Genomic DNA, 14,442 nt, shown 5'->3' with positions numbered 1-14,442 from the left:
TTTGTGTAGAAAGATAAAGTAGACTTTATTTGATGGTGAAACCCAAATAAGATCTATGATTACAAAACAGGTTCCCCATGTTGTGTCTTTAAAGTTACCAGAGGCTGGAATGCTGTACTGACAGAAAAGGCATCAGAAAAGACCGGACTTAACAGATGAACTGAACAGAGCAGACACTGAGGTTCGGAAAGAACGCCATCCAACATTTAAAAGCTCTCAGAGGTCATTCCTCTGATCAAAACCACATTTCTCAGCTCCCAACATCAACTTGATGACATTGGTGGAGCAGAAACGGCAAACAGGCATTAACGGACAAGAGCGCTACTGGTTTTCTTGTGCGATTCTCTCTGCATCGCTGTGTCAGAGTGCCTTATTTGGGAATAAAAAGTCTTCAACACAAGAGGCGTCCTGTACACTCTCAAATGCCAGATAAGTCCTAAGACAAGTATATGTCTTTGCTTTTACACCCATGATGTTTCCTTGTCCACTGCCTGCACTTAGGTAAACCACAGAAACATCACGGCGTACAAAGGATTTGAAGCTGAGTGGCATTTCCCTTTAAATAGCCTCCAAACTGAACATGTACAGAAGAAATACAGTCAATCACATCCTGCATCCAATCACTGTATAATGAAATATATAAACCCTGCCAATACCCTGAAAAATGTTTTTTTAGACTCTGTATTAAAGAAATAATTAATCATTCTGGTACATGTTATTTTTGCAGAGAATTAGGTGAGCGCCTGTGTTTCAACCTATTCATTAGTTAACTGACAAGTAATCAGTGCCCATCAAAAAGTGCTTTTAGGTGGACTTTTTTTCATGGGGGGGATTAGAGAGCCAGGTAAGCTGCTTCCCTTTGTTTGCTGACAAAGTTCAGAATATTTCCCAAAATGTTTAACTATTCCTTTAAGTCATAAACACTTAATTCTTTAAAAGCCCTCTCTCAATACTTGAGTGTGATCATTGTTTAAATGTAGATAACTAATATATTAGCTTCATGATTTTACCCAGATGAAAAAAATATTTACCAACACCTGAAACACAAAAATAGACTAAAAAATAGAATTATTTCATATTCAATAATCTTAAGCAGAGTTTTTCACTCCATATATGGGATTCATTTATTATTTTTGGCTATGGTTCTTCTCTCCTCTCTCTCTAGTCATGAGGTAACTGCCTCCAGGCTTCTTCTGCTCCTCATATCAGTTATTTGCTGTTTAGAAATGGGTCTCTGTATAAATATACATGGATTTCTATATGTAAATGGGTCTGGTCCCATCTGCACAAAACGCTTCCAACATCAGAGTTCCCTTCTGTCTTAAGGTCTGCACCCAGGTGTTGGCAGCAACAAGGAAAAGCACATTAGAAATAAACATTTTTAAATAGCTATTCAGCTTTTCTAAGTGCAGTACAATGGAAAACATTAAATTCAAGTCGTCATTGTCTCCCCTTCCACATATCATATAACAAGAATATAACAAGAAAAATCATCATCAGTTAAGAAACTAAATGTGAAAGGATACATCGTTTGATCAGACAGATAAACAATATACTGCAGCCACACTGTAACATCCAAAAATAGTCTGAAGTTGAAATATATATTTTTTTTCTGCCAAAGTATCGCTGGCTTTCTAACTCACTAAGTAGATTCAATATACTGCTGAGGTGTTACGTCTGTTATTCCTCTCCTGACGTCCTGAACACGGTGTCAAACCGTTACTGATTTAAAAAAAGAAAACACACTGGCATCCACTGTCATTTGGCACATGGGGTGCTCTCGCTGGCTGCCACGGAGACGTTAGGACCCACGGCAGCAGCGTCTGCGCTGTTGTCCTGGTCTTCATTGTTATTATTACTGTTGTTGTTGTTATGGACACTGGGGAGCCCGTGGCTGTTGTTCTGGACCAGAGCAGTATTGCTGAGCTTCAGCTCCTCCAGTTTTTTCCACAGCTCGTCCCTCTCCTGCTCCTTCTTCTTCTCCCTGGAAAAACACGTAACAATGACATCTGAATTTCTGGAGTATGTTGGCGTGTTTAACAACCCCTGTTGAGCCCAACTTTCTCTAAACTTTAAAGGCCTTCGTGGTTTCCAAACAAAAACACCTCCATAACCAGTCATGCAAAATGTATATCCCAATCAAGACACAAACTAAAAGGAAACTAAATAAGCCTGGATGGTTTAGGACCAAAATACATCAATGACTTTTTGACCCAGTATGAACCAGACCCATCAGATCATCTGGATCTGGTATTTTATTAGTTCCCAGAGTCAAAACCAGACATGGAGAAGCTGCATTCATCTTCTACGCTCCACATGTCTGGAACAAACTCCCAGAAAGCCTCAGATCAGTTGAAACATTTTTTAACCCACCTGTTCTCTGCTGCATTTCAATAGTTTATATTTAAAAGTCCAAATCTGCACCTGTTTCTTTTAACTTTGAATTTAATCACATTTTTAATCATTTTTATCTGATGTTCTTTCTTTTTCCTTTCTCTTTTGTTTTAAATTTTTAAATTATGCTTCTTATTTTCATGATGTTTCAGTGTCTCTGTAAAGCACTTTGAATCACCCTGTCGTTGAAATGTGCTATACAAATAAACTTTAAAAGAGCTCAGCGCAGAAAGGATACAAGATCCTGAATGGACTCCTTCCTGTCTAATTCAGTCACAAAAGCACTTCAAGTTATGATGAGTATATAAATAACTTCTTCTGTATGACTCAAATAAATGCTGCTCATTGATGAGCGTCTCATGGTCAGGAGTCAGAAATAAAGACACAATAATCCGGAGTTCTCTTCAGACTGAAACACGACAGTAAATTAACCATATGGACAATCACAAACTCAAGAATTTTCTCTAAAGTGATGGAAAGAATCCTGTCAATAAGGTTTGAAATGTTTGTTTTCTCCACTGATAATAAGCCTGCCTGTATGTGGCAGTGACCTGGTGTCCCAAACACCTCAAAGCAAGAACCAAAGATCACAGGGAGGAGTGTTGGAGGTTTTAAATGCAGAAGAATCGCACCATGTATAATTTAAAAATGTCTTTTTACTGGATTGTCAAAAGTGTGTATGAGAGTGAAACAAATCAAACCCTGTATTTACACACAGACGTATGCTGGCTGATGCTTGGAAAATGCTTGTGTTTTATTTAGTTGTTTTAAATGAAATAATGATTTAGAGGATACATCTTCAAGGCTTAAAGGAGATAAATGGTAGGGAATGTCATTACTGCAAAGAGAAGCCACGTATTTCATTGTATTATAAAGAAATCTGAGATAAAATAATAAATTGTGAAAATGATTTTCTTAAGTTGCTCACCAGACATTTACTCCACATATATTAATACATCCTGCCCATCAGAATAAACTGGTTCAAGAGTCACTGTCACTCACCGCTGCCTGTCTGCTTTATAGGAGGCAGTCAACTCATCAAACAGTGTGCAGTTCATCTCCATCAGCGTCTTCAACACATTGTAGACCAGAGCGACGATTGTCCTGAAATGCAGCAGACACATAGACACACATTCAAATTAATTTGACTTTTGTACATTATCCAGCCTGATTAGACCCTCTCTGAAGATTGGGTTGAATGACTAGCAGATGGAGTACATGTGTAGCGAAAGCAAGCCTCTGCATGGACAGTACATACGGGTTCCAGTGTTCTTTAGAGATTCTGTACAGGCTGCCAAACATGGTGGGAAGGACCTTGTCGATGTTCTCCTCGATGAGGCTGAGGATGTACTCATTATTCCAAAAGTACAGTGCTCGCTCTGCTACCTGTGAGGACAGGAAAGACAACAGTTAAAAGCAAATCAAGAGTGAAGGAAGCTGCTCTGTTCTCCTGTAAATTCAACCATTCATTTACTTTTATTCAAAAAGATAATCTGGATAAAACCTGGAGATATTCAATTAAGTGCAGGAAGTTTGTGTGCTGCTGACAGTAAGCTGTTTAGGTGATTTATATATATTGAATAAGAAAAAATGAACTTTTCATATGTTTTGAACATACCTGAAAATGTGGGTTGGCCACACATCTAGAGACCTGTTTGAACAACGGCTCCTGGATTTTTTTGAACTGCGTTGGTTCAATAACATCCAGAATCTCCTCAATTTCACCCAGAAACATCACCTGATTGGGCAAGAGGTGAAGAAAGTTAAGTTGCGATCCACTGCAGGCACATCCATAAGTCAGTGTGTATTAGCAGACATGGCGAATACCTCCTTCTGGCTGCAGGTTTTAGGCCAGAACTTCAGCAGGCCGCGGATCACCTGTAGAGATAACGGAGAATTCCTCACACATTCCTGTTTGAGTGGGTGGTCTCCAACATCCACTACACAATTATCTGCAGTGTAGACTAATCTTATGCTCAAGGCTCTGTGCTCAGAGAGTGGGAGGATGCTTTTAAAAGAAAAAAAAAAATACAGTACCGGCTCTGTGAGCGTGGGATCCTTCTCCAGGAACTGGACCACACAGTAAGCAAGCTGAGGAGCACAGAAGACAAATCGAACACATGTACAAAAAGCTGCAAAACTCCAATGAAGTTCTTTTTTTTAAACATGCTTTTAAAAAAGTGGAAAAATTCCCCATTTTTCCACTTTTTTAAAAGAAAGTAAAAATACACTAAAACACAGTAATAATAAATTAATGCATTTTAGTTTTAAAGCCACTAGAAGGTGCTACAGCACAGAGATGAAATCATTCCAGTAGCTTAATTGAGCTGAAATGTTCCCTGTAAACAGCTGTATCATTTAAGTCATATTTAATGTGCAATGCTACAAATCAAAAATGTCTTTAAATCAATATAAAATATTATGGTAAGAGTTATGTGTCCAAATTCAAGAAGAAATTGGTTATGTTTATTCTACCTGTGCATGAAAAAGGGCCAATCCCTTAGCTGTATGCAGGGGGATGAGCACCTTCATCAGGAACTGCTTGTGCTCTGCCTTCAGAGGCAAAGCAAACCCGTTGATGATACTGTAAACAGAGAAACAACACAGCATTGTTAGGTTACAGAAAGACATCAGATCTGAGCAGATATCAGACATAAAAACATTTACCATGTCAAAAATAATTATGGAAAGCATCTGATGATATAATAAAGTAACACAATAAAATAAGCCTTTTAGCTCTAGGGTCTGAGAAAGAAAAAGTCCACCGTATTGTGAATTAAACATTTTGCACAAGCCAGTCTGACTGTTTAGTAAATTACTTCCAATATAATTAGAGAAAATTGTATTTCAGCTGTAAAAAAAATAAAATGATTCTCCAATCACACAGTGTTTTGGTACATTAACAAAACTGCTTCAGTGAAAGAAATAATGCAATAAATGTTTTTCAGAAAGAAAAATGGGGTAAAATTATGCTTCTTATTGCATAATTATTATAGGTATAAAAAAAAGCTTCACATGCTTCCGTACAGAGCTTTGAACACATCCTGTTCATTTTTAAAAGGAAGTTTAACATAAATCCGTACTCAGCCGTACTGAAGTAACTCCTCCAGTGACCAACCCTAAAAACAGCCAATAATCCAAACAACACAGCAACAACTGCTTTTTACAGAGTTGAGCCAAACATGCATAAAGTTTCTGAGTCTATTAAACGGCCTAACACTCCAAACATTTTATTTACCATCAGAAATTACTAAAAAAAAGATCAAATTTTCAACTAGGAGCCGACTAGTCATTTAATAAGTTTTTCTCACTTACCTTCCCAGAATTTCCAGCAGTTCAGCAACACCATTAAAGTGTTCAGTTTCATATATGAACCTGCAACAAATTAATCATAACACATTAACACATCACAAGTTAAGAAGTGGAGTACACTTAACGGAAAAATGAGTCAAACTGCTCTCTGCCAGGATGGCAGAACTTTACATGTAAGCATTAAAACTTCTGATACACATATAAACTGCCTGGAGGAAATGGAAATCACCTGGATGTTTGCAGCCCAAAAACTGACATCTGACATTATTTAACTGACGAAAAATACAAGGACAAAATAAACAAACTTTGCGACAGACCAAAAAAACACAAGTAATTTAATGATCCATACATAATTTCCCCCCTCTGTTTAGTAAAGCATATCCATCTAGCTGTGCAGCGCTGCTATGTACAGAGAGAGCCTGACAACTGTGGCACTATTTTTATCCTCAGAGGCAGATGGTCAAAATGGGTGCACCCATTTCACCACCTCGCCTGTTGGAAATGACACAGAGTGTCCCCTCTCTCAGGCAACTAAAACTTATTGTCACACAGCAACAGGAGCAGTAAAGCTACCATGCATCGCTGCTCAGAGCAACTCAACACTTTTACTGGCTCCCTGTTATTAAAACAAGGGGTCAATCTGTCTGCTGAGAAAATAAATCATTAGATAGAAAAGATTTTTAAAAAATGTGTACAATGGAGTAAAGTGAAACTAAGATCAAAAAGTTCACACCAAAGCTTTAAAGAGCTGTTGGAGGATATTTTTGGACAAATTTAAGCCAATACTGAACTGAAAGAGCTCCAGTGCTTCCTTATGAATGGTGGCTTTTTCATCCTAACCAAAAACTATTTTTAAACCAAATAAGCTCTTCAATTAACATGAGGAACCAACAAAAGCCCCCAGCTGCCATTTTGAACCACTTCTGAGGAACCATAAAATTTAATATTTATGTATATATGTAAAGAAATACACATGGAAAATATTTATTAAAGTTTTACTAGTTAATGTTTTGCAATGTGCTTGCAGTATAACAGTTCAATTATGCTGTTAGGGGACAAAAACATGACAAAGAAACACATTTTTAATGGGTTCCATAAAATGACCAAACTTTGTTCCAACATCAATGCAAACAATAGAACTACTATCTCATTAATGAAGCAGTACACATGTTGTAGTTGATCTGGGGTCTTTGTATGACGTCTGTCACCTTCAGCCCTAACAACTCTGCCTTGATCTGAAAATTACTGCCTCTGGTTTGTCATCACCTGGTTGAAATGACATCATGTTGTTTAACTTGGGGGGTTAGTTATGATGTGAGAGGCTGTTCTAGTGAAAGCAAAGGGGCCACTCAGGACTGTAATTTATGGACACAATTCCCAGTGACTTGCCTTTTGATTTCCAGCTTTGACATCCTTGATTTAACTGTGTTTTCAGTCTATTTGCTGCTTAATTTAAGAAAAATATTCTACAGCAGCCAAATCTTCTTTGACAAACATTTCTAACTTGTCTAAAGTTACTAACTGAAAACACCTGGAAATAAAAGAAAGCCATTTTTTGCCTCTAAAATAACACATCAAACATGTTTCCTGCCTTATGTTCACTTACCGCAGGAAAATGTTGTTGATCTGCTTCCTGATGAAGGCTCGCAACCCCAGGAACTTTCCGTAAATCCGATGCAGGATAGTCTTCAGGAAGTCCCTCTCCCTCGGGTCCTCGCTGTCGAACAGCTCCAACAGCTGTGCAGACACACACAAAATGACAACTTTTAGTCCTAAAGTACTTCAGCAGCAGTATTTTTTGCACAATCCAGTGAGCTGAATATTTCCTCTGAGTTTTGATGGAAAATTTGTGGTTGTGATTGATCGTGCGGAAGACTTATTTCTTTGACATACTGACATGATGCAAGAGAAGTCGGCGTGCAACATAGCTGTTTAGGTCAAGACAGGCTGTGACACATTTCATCTCACATCTCACTAGTTTTGCATCTTCTGAATGCAAAAGGTGCAAAACTAGAGGACATTGGGGTATGTGTGGTGAACCTAGATCTATTTAATCTGAGCATGCATTGTCTACATATGCTGTTCCAGTTCTGGGAGCTTTGATGTCTAATTTTGGTCAGACTCCACCAGTAATTTGTTTTTTTTTCTTAGTATCATGTAAACATGCACAATTTGCAAGCCATCTGCTTAACAATGACCTGCCACACTCCACAAAGCTGTAATTATTTGCTGTATGTTTATCTCTACAATTGACCCATATCATCATTTGGTTTCTTGTTTAAAAAAACACTACAGCCCCCTCAAAATGCTACCAGCTACCCACATATTATCTAACATACAAACTAAGCACTCAGTAATATAAAATGGGTTTGAAACCCCCGGCATCACGCAGCTATTTGCAGTAACATATGATGAGTCATCATTACAATACAGTTGAGGGCAGTGAAGTCACTGAGTCAAAAGGAGCATTTTCAGAATCTAGTCAGCTTCAGGGTTCAGTGCTCATCTTCCACTGGCATGTCATCAGCACCTTGGTGACAGGGGGTGACTGTCTATATTTAACTTACATTCAAGAAAACCATTTCATTATGTTGGTGCAAACATGTTTTTCTGCTGCTGCGCATCAATTCCTTTTCATTTAGCTGCTTCATACCATTAAATGCTGCAAGCAGCATTTTCATGTTAAAATGTTGCACAAGAGCATCATGGAGACTGTTTTTAGTATGTTTCAACTGTAACTTATCTTCACTGCCTTGCAGATCCACAGTGTTGTAGACAATACTGAGCTTTATCTGAGAATCTGTTTAAAAAAATCGAGATGTAAGCAACACATAAGCCCTTCTGAACTTTTGTCTGTCCTCACAATTGGATGTACAAAGGAGTTGAAGGACACTGGGTGAACTGAAAATATAAAAAAAAAACAGCACACTGAGATTTTTTTATTATATAGATTTATAGTAATAAATGTATATCTCTATATATATTTATGTAAGAGTGAGAGATCAAAACATCAGCAATGCTTGCTGTTCACATGCAATGTTTGCAGGGTTACATCACCGCTCTGATCAATACTAAAGTTGATCAATGACTACAAAATGGAATATTGATATTGGGCCTGACGGTATTATGAAATGAAATCTTTCACAGTATAATGTAGACATGCTGGTTGTGCCTGAGGCAACATCAATATTCAATAAGCAGGTTCAAAATCAGGTCACACTAGAATCTGAGTTTTTTTGGGAGCCTGATCGGCGGCTAAAAAAGAATCCATGCAAAAATATTTACTTGGAGTCATGACCTCAGAAATGATTCAGAAAATGCTTTTAATGTCTATGCACAGGCATGCTGCAATAAAAATGCTTTCATAGTTATGACAGGTTATAAAAAAAAGAAATTGGACTGAGACACACTAACAGATGCATGCTGTATATACAAGATATGACAGTATGGAGTAGTGAGAAATATGACTTTCAAGTGAGAGCAGTCTTCTATTTCTGTCCAAAACCGCAGGCTAGCACTGATACTGGACAAACAATGTCACATTAAAGGGTCAGCTGTGCTAAAATGGAGCTGGATCCGTATTGCTCTTGTTCAACTTCTTTCCTTCCAGCTTGTAATATAAAGGAAAACAAATGTTAGAAATTCTGCACCATTTACTTTGTAGTACAGGTAACAAGCATCCAAGTAGATAACTATGTAACTTCACACTCATTCATCTCAGCTTGTGTAGGCTAACCTGGGCTCACTCATCTGGTCCAAATGGGGTAATAAGTAGGTTAAATATTGACAATGTTAAACTAAAGAGCAATAATCTGTTAATAATTTGATCAACAAAAAAACATACCAAGTAAATAGTATTTACTGATAATTATAACCCAAGTTAAGTCATACATTGAGCTAAGCTATATAGAAAAAACCATCTATGGAAGTTGCCAGCTGCTTAACAACATAAGCACTGCAGAAACTTTTTGTGGTAAAAAGGAAACCTGAGTCATGCTGCATGTGTTGCAAGATATGGATATAATTAAGGCTTTGGATGTGGGTTTTGAAGAAAGGGTGAATGGCACAGGGGCTGTAGTGTGGGGTTATGAGTCTTTAATTGAACTACTCTACATAACATGTACAGCAAAAAACAGGAACAGATCAGGTTTTTGCCAACAAACATTACAGGATGTGCATACATCCAAAAAGTTAAAAAGTAGTTGCCAAACATGGGGGATAGAGAGCGCAGACCTCTGCCAAGCTATAGGGTCACTCACCTGAGAAAAAGGCCCAACAGCCCACCTAGTTAACAAGCCCACACCAAGACCCTAATGCACACTTCCAGCTAACATGACTATCTATCTCTATCATCAGGATAGATGCCACATCTTATTTAGTATCCTTGACCCGGGAAACATAACCTTACGACACCAAGATGAAGCAAATGGCTACAATAATCTTAAAGTTATTGAAGAAACTCACATTTTCTCTAATGATGGAAATCTGGGCTAGCTGTTAGTATTTTTAACATCTACTATGATGTCATCTTGTTAATTGTTTGTTTTCTGTTTTTTTTTTGGCCAAAGATTCTGGGCATTATCTGTTGAGTTAAAAAACTGTAATGGCAAAACTATCTCTTTCTCCCAATAATAAAGAATCCATTAAAAAGTTCCTGTAAATGTAATGTAATTAATTGTTCCTTAATCCATTTCTGAGATTTCCTGAAAATTTTAATCAATATCGGTCCATAACTTTTTAAGTTATGTTGCTGACAGTCCGACAGACAGACAAACCATCGCCATCAAAAACATAACCTCTGTCTTGATGGAGGTAATAACTCAATCATAGAAGACATTTTCATAGCTCAGAAACGTCAGGAAAATGTAAACTTAAAATACTGCTAAAGGATTTTACCTACTTTTTCAACATTCAGAGTTTCTGCTGCCCTCATTTGACAATATCAGTAGCACGGCTGTGATGTTCACTTCAGTGACCTCAATATGCAAAAATGTCCACAACAAGATAAAAGTTACACCCTGCTTAAATCTAACAGAAATGACACTGAAAGCACTAAACACCTCAACTTACACAAACTTTACAATTTCTTAACATATTTTATTAAAAATTCCTCTACTGTAACTACACAAATCAGCAAAATTTCAAACTGTATTTATTGATATAAATGAAATGATTCAGGTTAGTATTATAATCCATTCAAGCCACTGTCTGAGACGATGCTAGCTGTCACATTTTTAAGTAACTGCATCATCTGCTGCACACAGTTTAAAATGTCATTTAGTGTTTGTGCAATAGAAAATGTACATTCAGGAAAATCTTCAGATGGATATATTCATGTTGTCTGTAGTTTAAAGTAATAAGTCTCGTGAAACAGCATCAGAGTTTTGCATTGTTAGACACAAAGTGAGTAATGCAGAAACCTCGCTGCTTATGGGACTTGCTGGAACCAAATGTGCTCTTTTAATGGCCTGAATCCACAATCTTTTCCTGCTCTTGGCAAAAGGCTGTGATGCCTTTGGAATTTTGAACTATTTCTGTTTTATGTAAATCTTTTAGTAAATTTAACTTTCTGGTAATCTCTGTTTAGAATGCTGCCAAACAAAGCGGGCTGAGTGATGTTGTCTGCTTCCTCGCTGGACATGCACTTTGGATGATGTTACACAGACACCCATCTATATGAAGGGAAATAGATCAATAACTGGGTCATCGCTGCCTTTGTAAATTCAGCCACTGGATAAAAATACCAGCGGGCTTTTCCATCAAGTTTTTTATCTGTCATATTTGTAAATTACATCACCCAGTTTTGGTCACAACTTACAAAAACCTCCTGAAACATAATTAAGTAAATAAATTCTCTAGAAAACAGACGTAGATTTTACTTTAAATGCACATAGACTTATGAAAAATGTCCACATTATCTTAAACTGTAAGCCACGATCCCCCTTAGCAACACAAAAACACTCCAATGCTCCCTCAAAGGAAAAAAAAAAGAAAATAAAAAGCCTGAAATACACTCTGACCACGTGTTCCCACCACACGTTCCACATATGGCTGTTTTCCCACGATGAAAGCTGTTTTATGTAGCAGCTGTGCTGAGCACTAGTTGATCCAGTATCACCAGAGCATTGGGGGGGAAAAAAAAAAAAAAAAAAAAAAACTGGTAGGGCAGACAGACAAGATGAGCTGCACCGAGTCACCAACACTTTACGACAGCTGCTTTTGTTTCAGCTTCCTTGTGATTCTCTGCCTCTTCTAGTGAAGCCTCCCCCACTTTCTCCTGCTTGTGCTGCAGCACACTCGGAGCAGTCCTGGAGGATGCAATCCCATGCTGTATTATGATAACTTTACCAGGCATTTTCTCCCTACCTTCACCGCTACCCAATCTTCCACCTTGTTCTCTCTGCTTCCACCCCTTCTCTCTTCCTGAAGAGTAAACAACAGGCGGCTATTTAAAGCTCCCAAACGACACACTCGCATCATGGAAAGTCAAACCAGGCACCTCGGATGCAGGCTGGCCAACATTCCAGGCTGCGGTGCCTGTTAGACGCTGCTTCCTAAGAAGTGAAGCATTCCTGCAGTAGGTGGGTACTGAGTCAGGACAGATGTAGATGAATTGATTCATCCACAGAAACCATACTGTAGGATGGTAAAGTGTCTTAGTAAATGCAAGTGTATTCACTGCATTCACAAACTCTAATCTTATGAGGAATTTGAAATTTTGGGTGCCTACCTGCAGAACAAACCTCTGATCAATAAAACGCTTTGCGATGCTGGGCTGGAAGTCTGGATTTTCTAAAAACCGCAGCAGAAACTCGTAGACCAGCTGGAAGAAAAAAAGACAATAAAATAATAATAATAAAAATAATTAAGCATTTACAGGTACACACTTTTTAACATTCAATAATAAAATCTTAAGGGTTAGTAGCAAATAAAGCATTACTTGCATGTGAGGCCAAGAAGCCTCCAGAGTGGGTTCATCCTCTTCTGGGTCAAAATCAGGATTTTCACTTGGTGGAAGAGCCCGGAAAATATTGGTGCTGATCTGCAGGGAAAAGCAAGATTCTCAGTTAAAACAAAAAACAAAACACAAGGACACAGAAAGTGATAGAGCTGGAAGACAAATTATTTCCTAATATCCTTTACTTACAAATGTAACATATGCTGCATAGAATACAGACATTTTTGATGACATAAACTGATGGCAAAACATAATAGACTATATTTGCTTAGAAATGGACTATTTTTTTTTTTCCAACTATGTACTCTGCCTCCAGGCCTTCACACCAGTGTCTAACAAAGGAACTTTCCGTGGTGATGTTGAACTATATTACTATAACATAAATCACTTCTGACCCCAGCTTTCCAAGGCTTTTAATTAAACAACATAATATGCATGTCGATTTATTTGTTTCATTAATTTGGATGCACAACATATTTCTCAGACCCCAGAAGCAAAGTACTAAAATAGACACACTAGTCCACTTTTCTAGCACGTTTTTGAGATAATCCATTGACCAGAGTTCAGATAGCTAGTGTAGAACTGTAGATAAAACTGAAATAAACTAACAGAAACCAGGAGCAGTGGCAGCTTGCTAACTTGAGAAAACAGCATCTTCTGTTCTGGACTATTTCTGAGCATTTGTGGATGTTTAATACTGCTACCAAAACAGAAATGTACTTGATAGAACCATTACCAATTCTGCATCTGTCAAGCCCCCCATTAAAATTCAGTACCAGAGACAATCACTGTCGACAGGTCACAGCCACCTCTATCCTGCTTTGTTATTTTTAGCAAGGGTAAATTTGAGAGTGACAAACACACACAGCAGCATGGACTGAATAAAGCCTTTATTATGTGATTGGATGCACAGTGTCATGCTGAAATGATAAAGGTAACACCAAATTAACTATTAGCAGCTGGAAAATCCGGCTGACACTAATGAGAGAGGAAAGCAGGAAAAAAAAAAAAAAAAAACTGACAACAGCCCAAATTCTGACATGCTGAGAAATCCACTGAAAAACTTTCCATCTAAGCAATTTCTGCACAAGCTGGCAAAACTGCCACAGACAGAAAAGCATTAGCAGATGTGCTAATAAAACGAAACTGAAGCTTGTTGTTGCACAATGCAGACACTTTCAATTGTTAGATTGTTAATCTGGATAGGATAAATTGTTATCCTAAAAAGATACAAGTTTATAAAAATGTCAATTGCATGCATGCAAGAAAAAATAGCTTGTAAATGATAATGACAAAATATCTAAATAATAATTTTATTAGCTGCACTGTTTACCCAATGTATTCCACCATTCCTTGCCCAAACAGAAACTACTCCTTGTAAAAATTTCCCATCTGTGCTAAAAATGTCAGTGGATGCATGTTTTTCAAGTTAATTCTGTTAAGATTAATCTCATTTATGTTTGACTCCACAACCTCTTTCAAAAATCAGTGTGAAGCTCCTTGCCACAGCTTGTAACAGCTGTCCTTAGAGCACAGCTGCTTTAGTTTCTTAGCAACATCACAATGCACAGATGCAGTTTAGAAACTCACACTTGAGTAGCCACTCCGTGACCTGGATTGCTCGAGGGGATTATTTAAAATGGCCAAATGTGTTGTGAAACCTAGAATCAATGTCGACTTGCTAGAATCACTCATTCCTTACAGGTTTTACAGGACTTGTAGTGAAACCATCAAGAGATGATTAGAGCTCTGAGACATCACACACTGCGCTGCTTAAA

At 37.8% G+C, this 14,442-nt stretch overlaps 1 protein-coding gene across 3 annotated transcripts in view; it reads right to left on the bottom strand.

Moving 5' to 3' along the window:
* Positions 1 to 14,442, bottom strand: part of ppp2r5a (protein phosphatase 2, regulatory subunit B', alpha isoform) — a 55,472-nt gene continuing 41,030 nt past the window's right edge. For all 3 annotated transcript variants that reach the window (XM_041975250.1, XM_041975249.1, XM_041975251.1), the window contains 11 exons: positions 12,647 to 12,748; positions 12,437 to 12,529; positions 7,313 to 7,443; positions 5,710 to 5,769; positions 4,870 to 4,978; positions 4,432 to 4,485; positions 4,222 to 4,272; positions 4,013 to 4,132; positions 3,653 to 3,780; positions 3,397 to 3,498; positions 1 to 1,984 (listed from right to left, as the gene is read on the bottom strand). In XM_041975250.1, coding sequence (XP_041831184.1) covers positions 1,759 to 1,984; positions 3,397 to 3,498; positions 3,653 to 3,780; positions 4,013 to 4,132; positions 4,222 to 4,272; positions 4,432 to 4,485; positions 4,870 to 4,978; positions 5,710 to 5,769; positions 7,313 to 7,443; positions 12,437 to 12,529; positions 12,647 to 12,748 — 1,176 coding nt within the window. In that variant the 3' untranslated portion in view covers positions 1 to 1,758. The remainder of the gene's footprint in view (positions 1,985 to 3,396; positions 3,499 to 3,652; positions 3,781 to 4,012; positions 4,133 to 4,221; positions 4,273 to 4,431; positions 4,486 to 4,869; positions 4,979 to 5,709; positions 5,770 to 7,312; positions 7,444 to 12,436; positions 12,530 to 12,646; positions 12,749 to 14,442) is intronic.

Source organism: Melanotaenia boesemani, chromosome 22 (assembly GCF_017639745.1).
Source record: "Melanotaenia boesemani isolate fMelBoe1 chromosome 22, fMelBoe1.pri, whole genome shotgun sequence".
Classification (NCBI taxonomy): domain Eukaryota; kingdom Metazoa; phylum Chordata; class Actinopteri; order Atheriniformes; family Melanotaeniidae; genus Melanotaenia; species Melanotaenia boesemani.
This window is presented reverse-complemented; position numbering and strand designations above follow the sequence as displayed.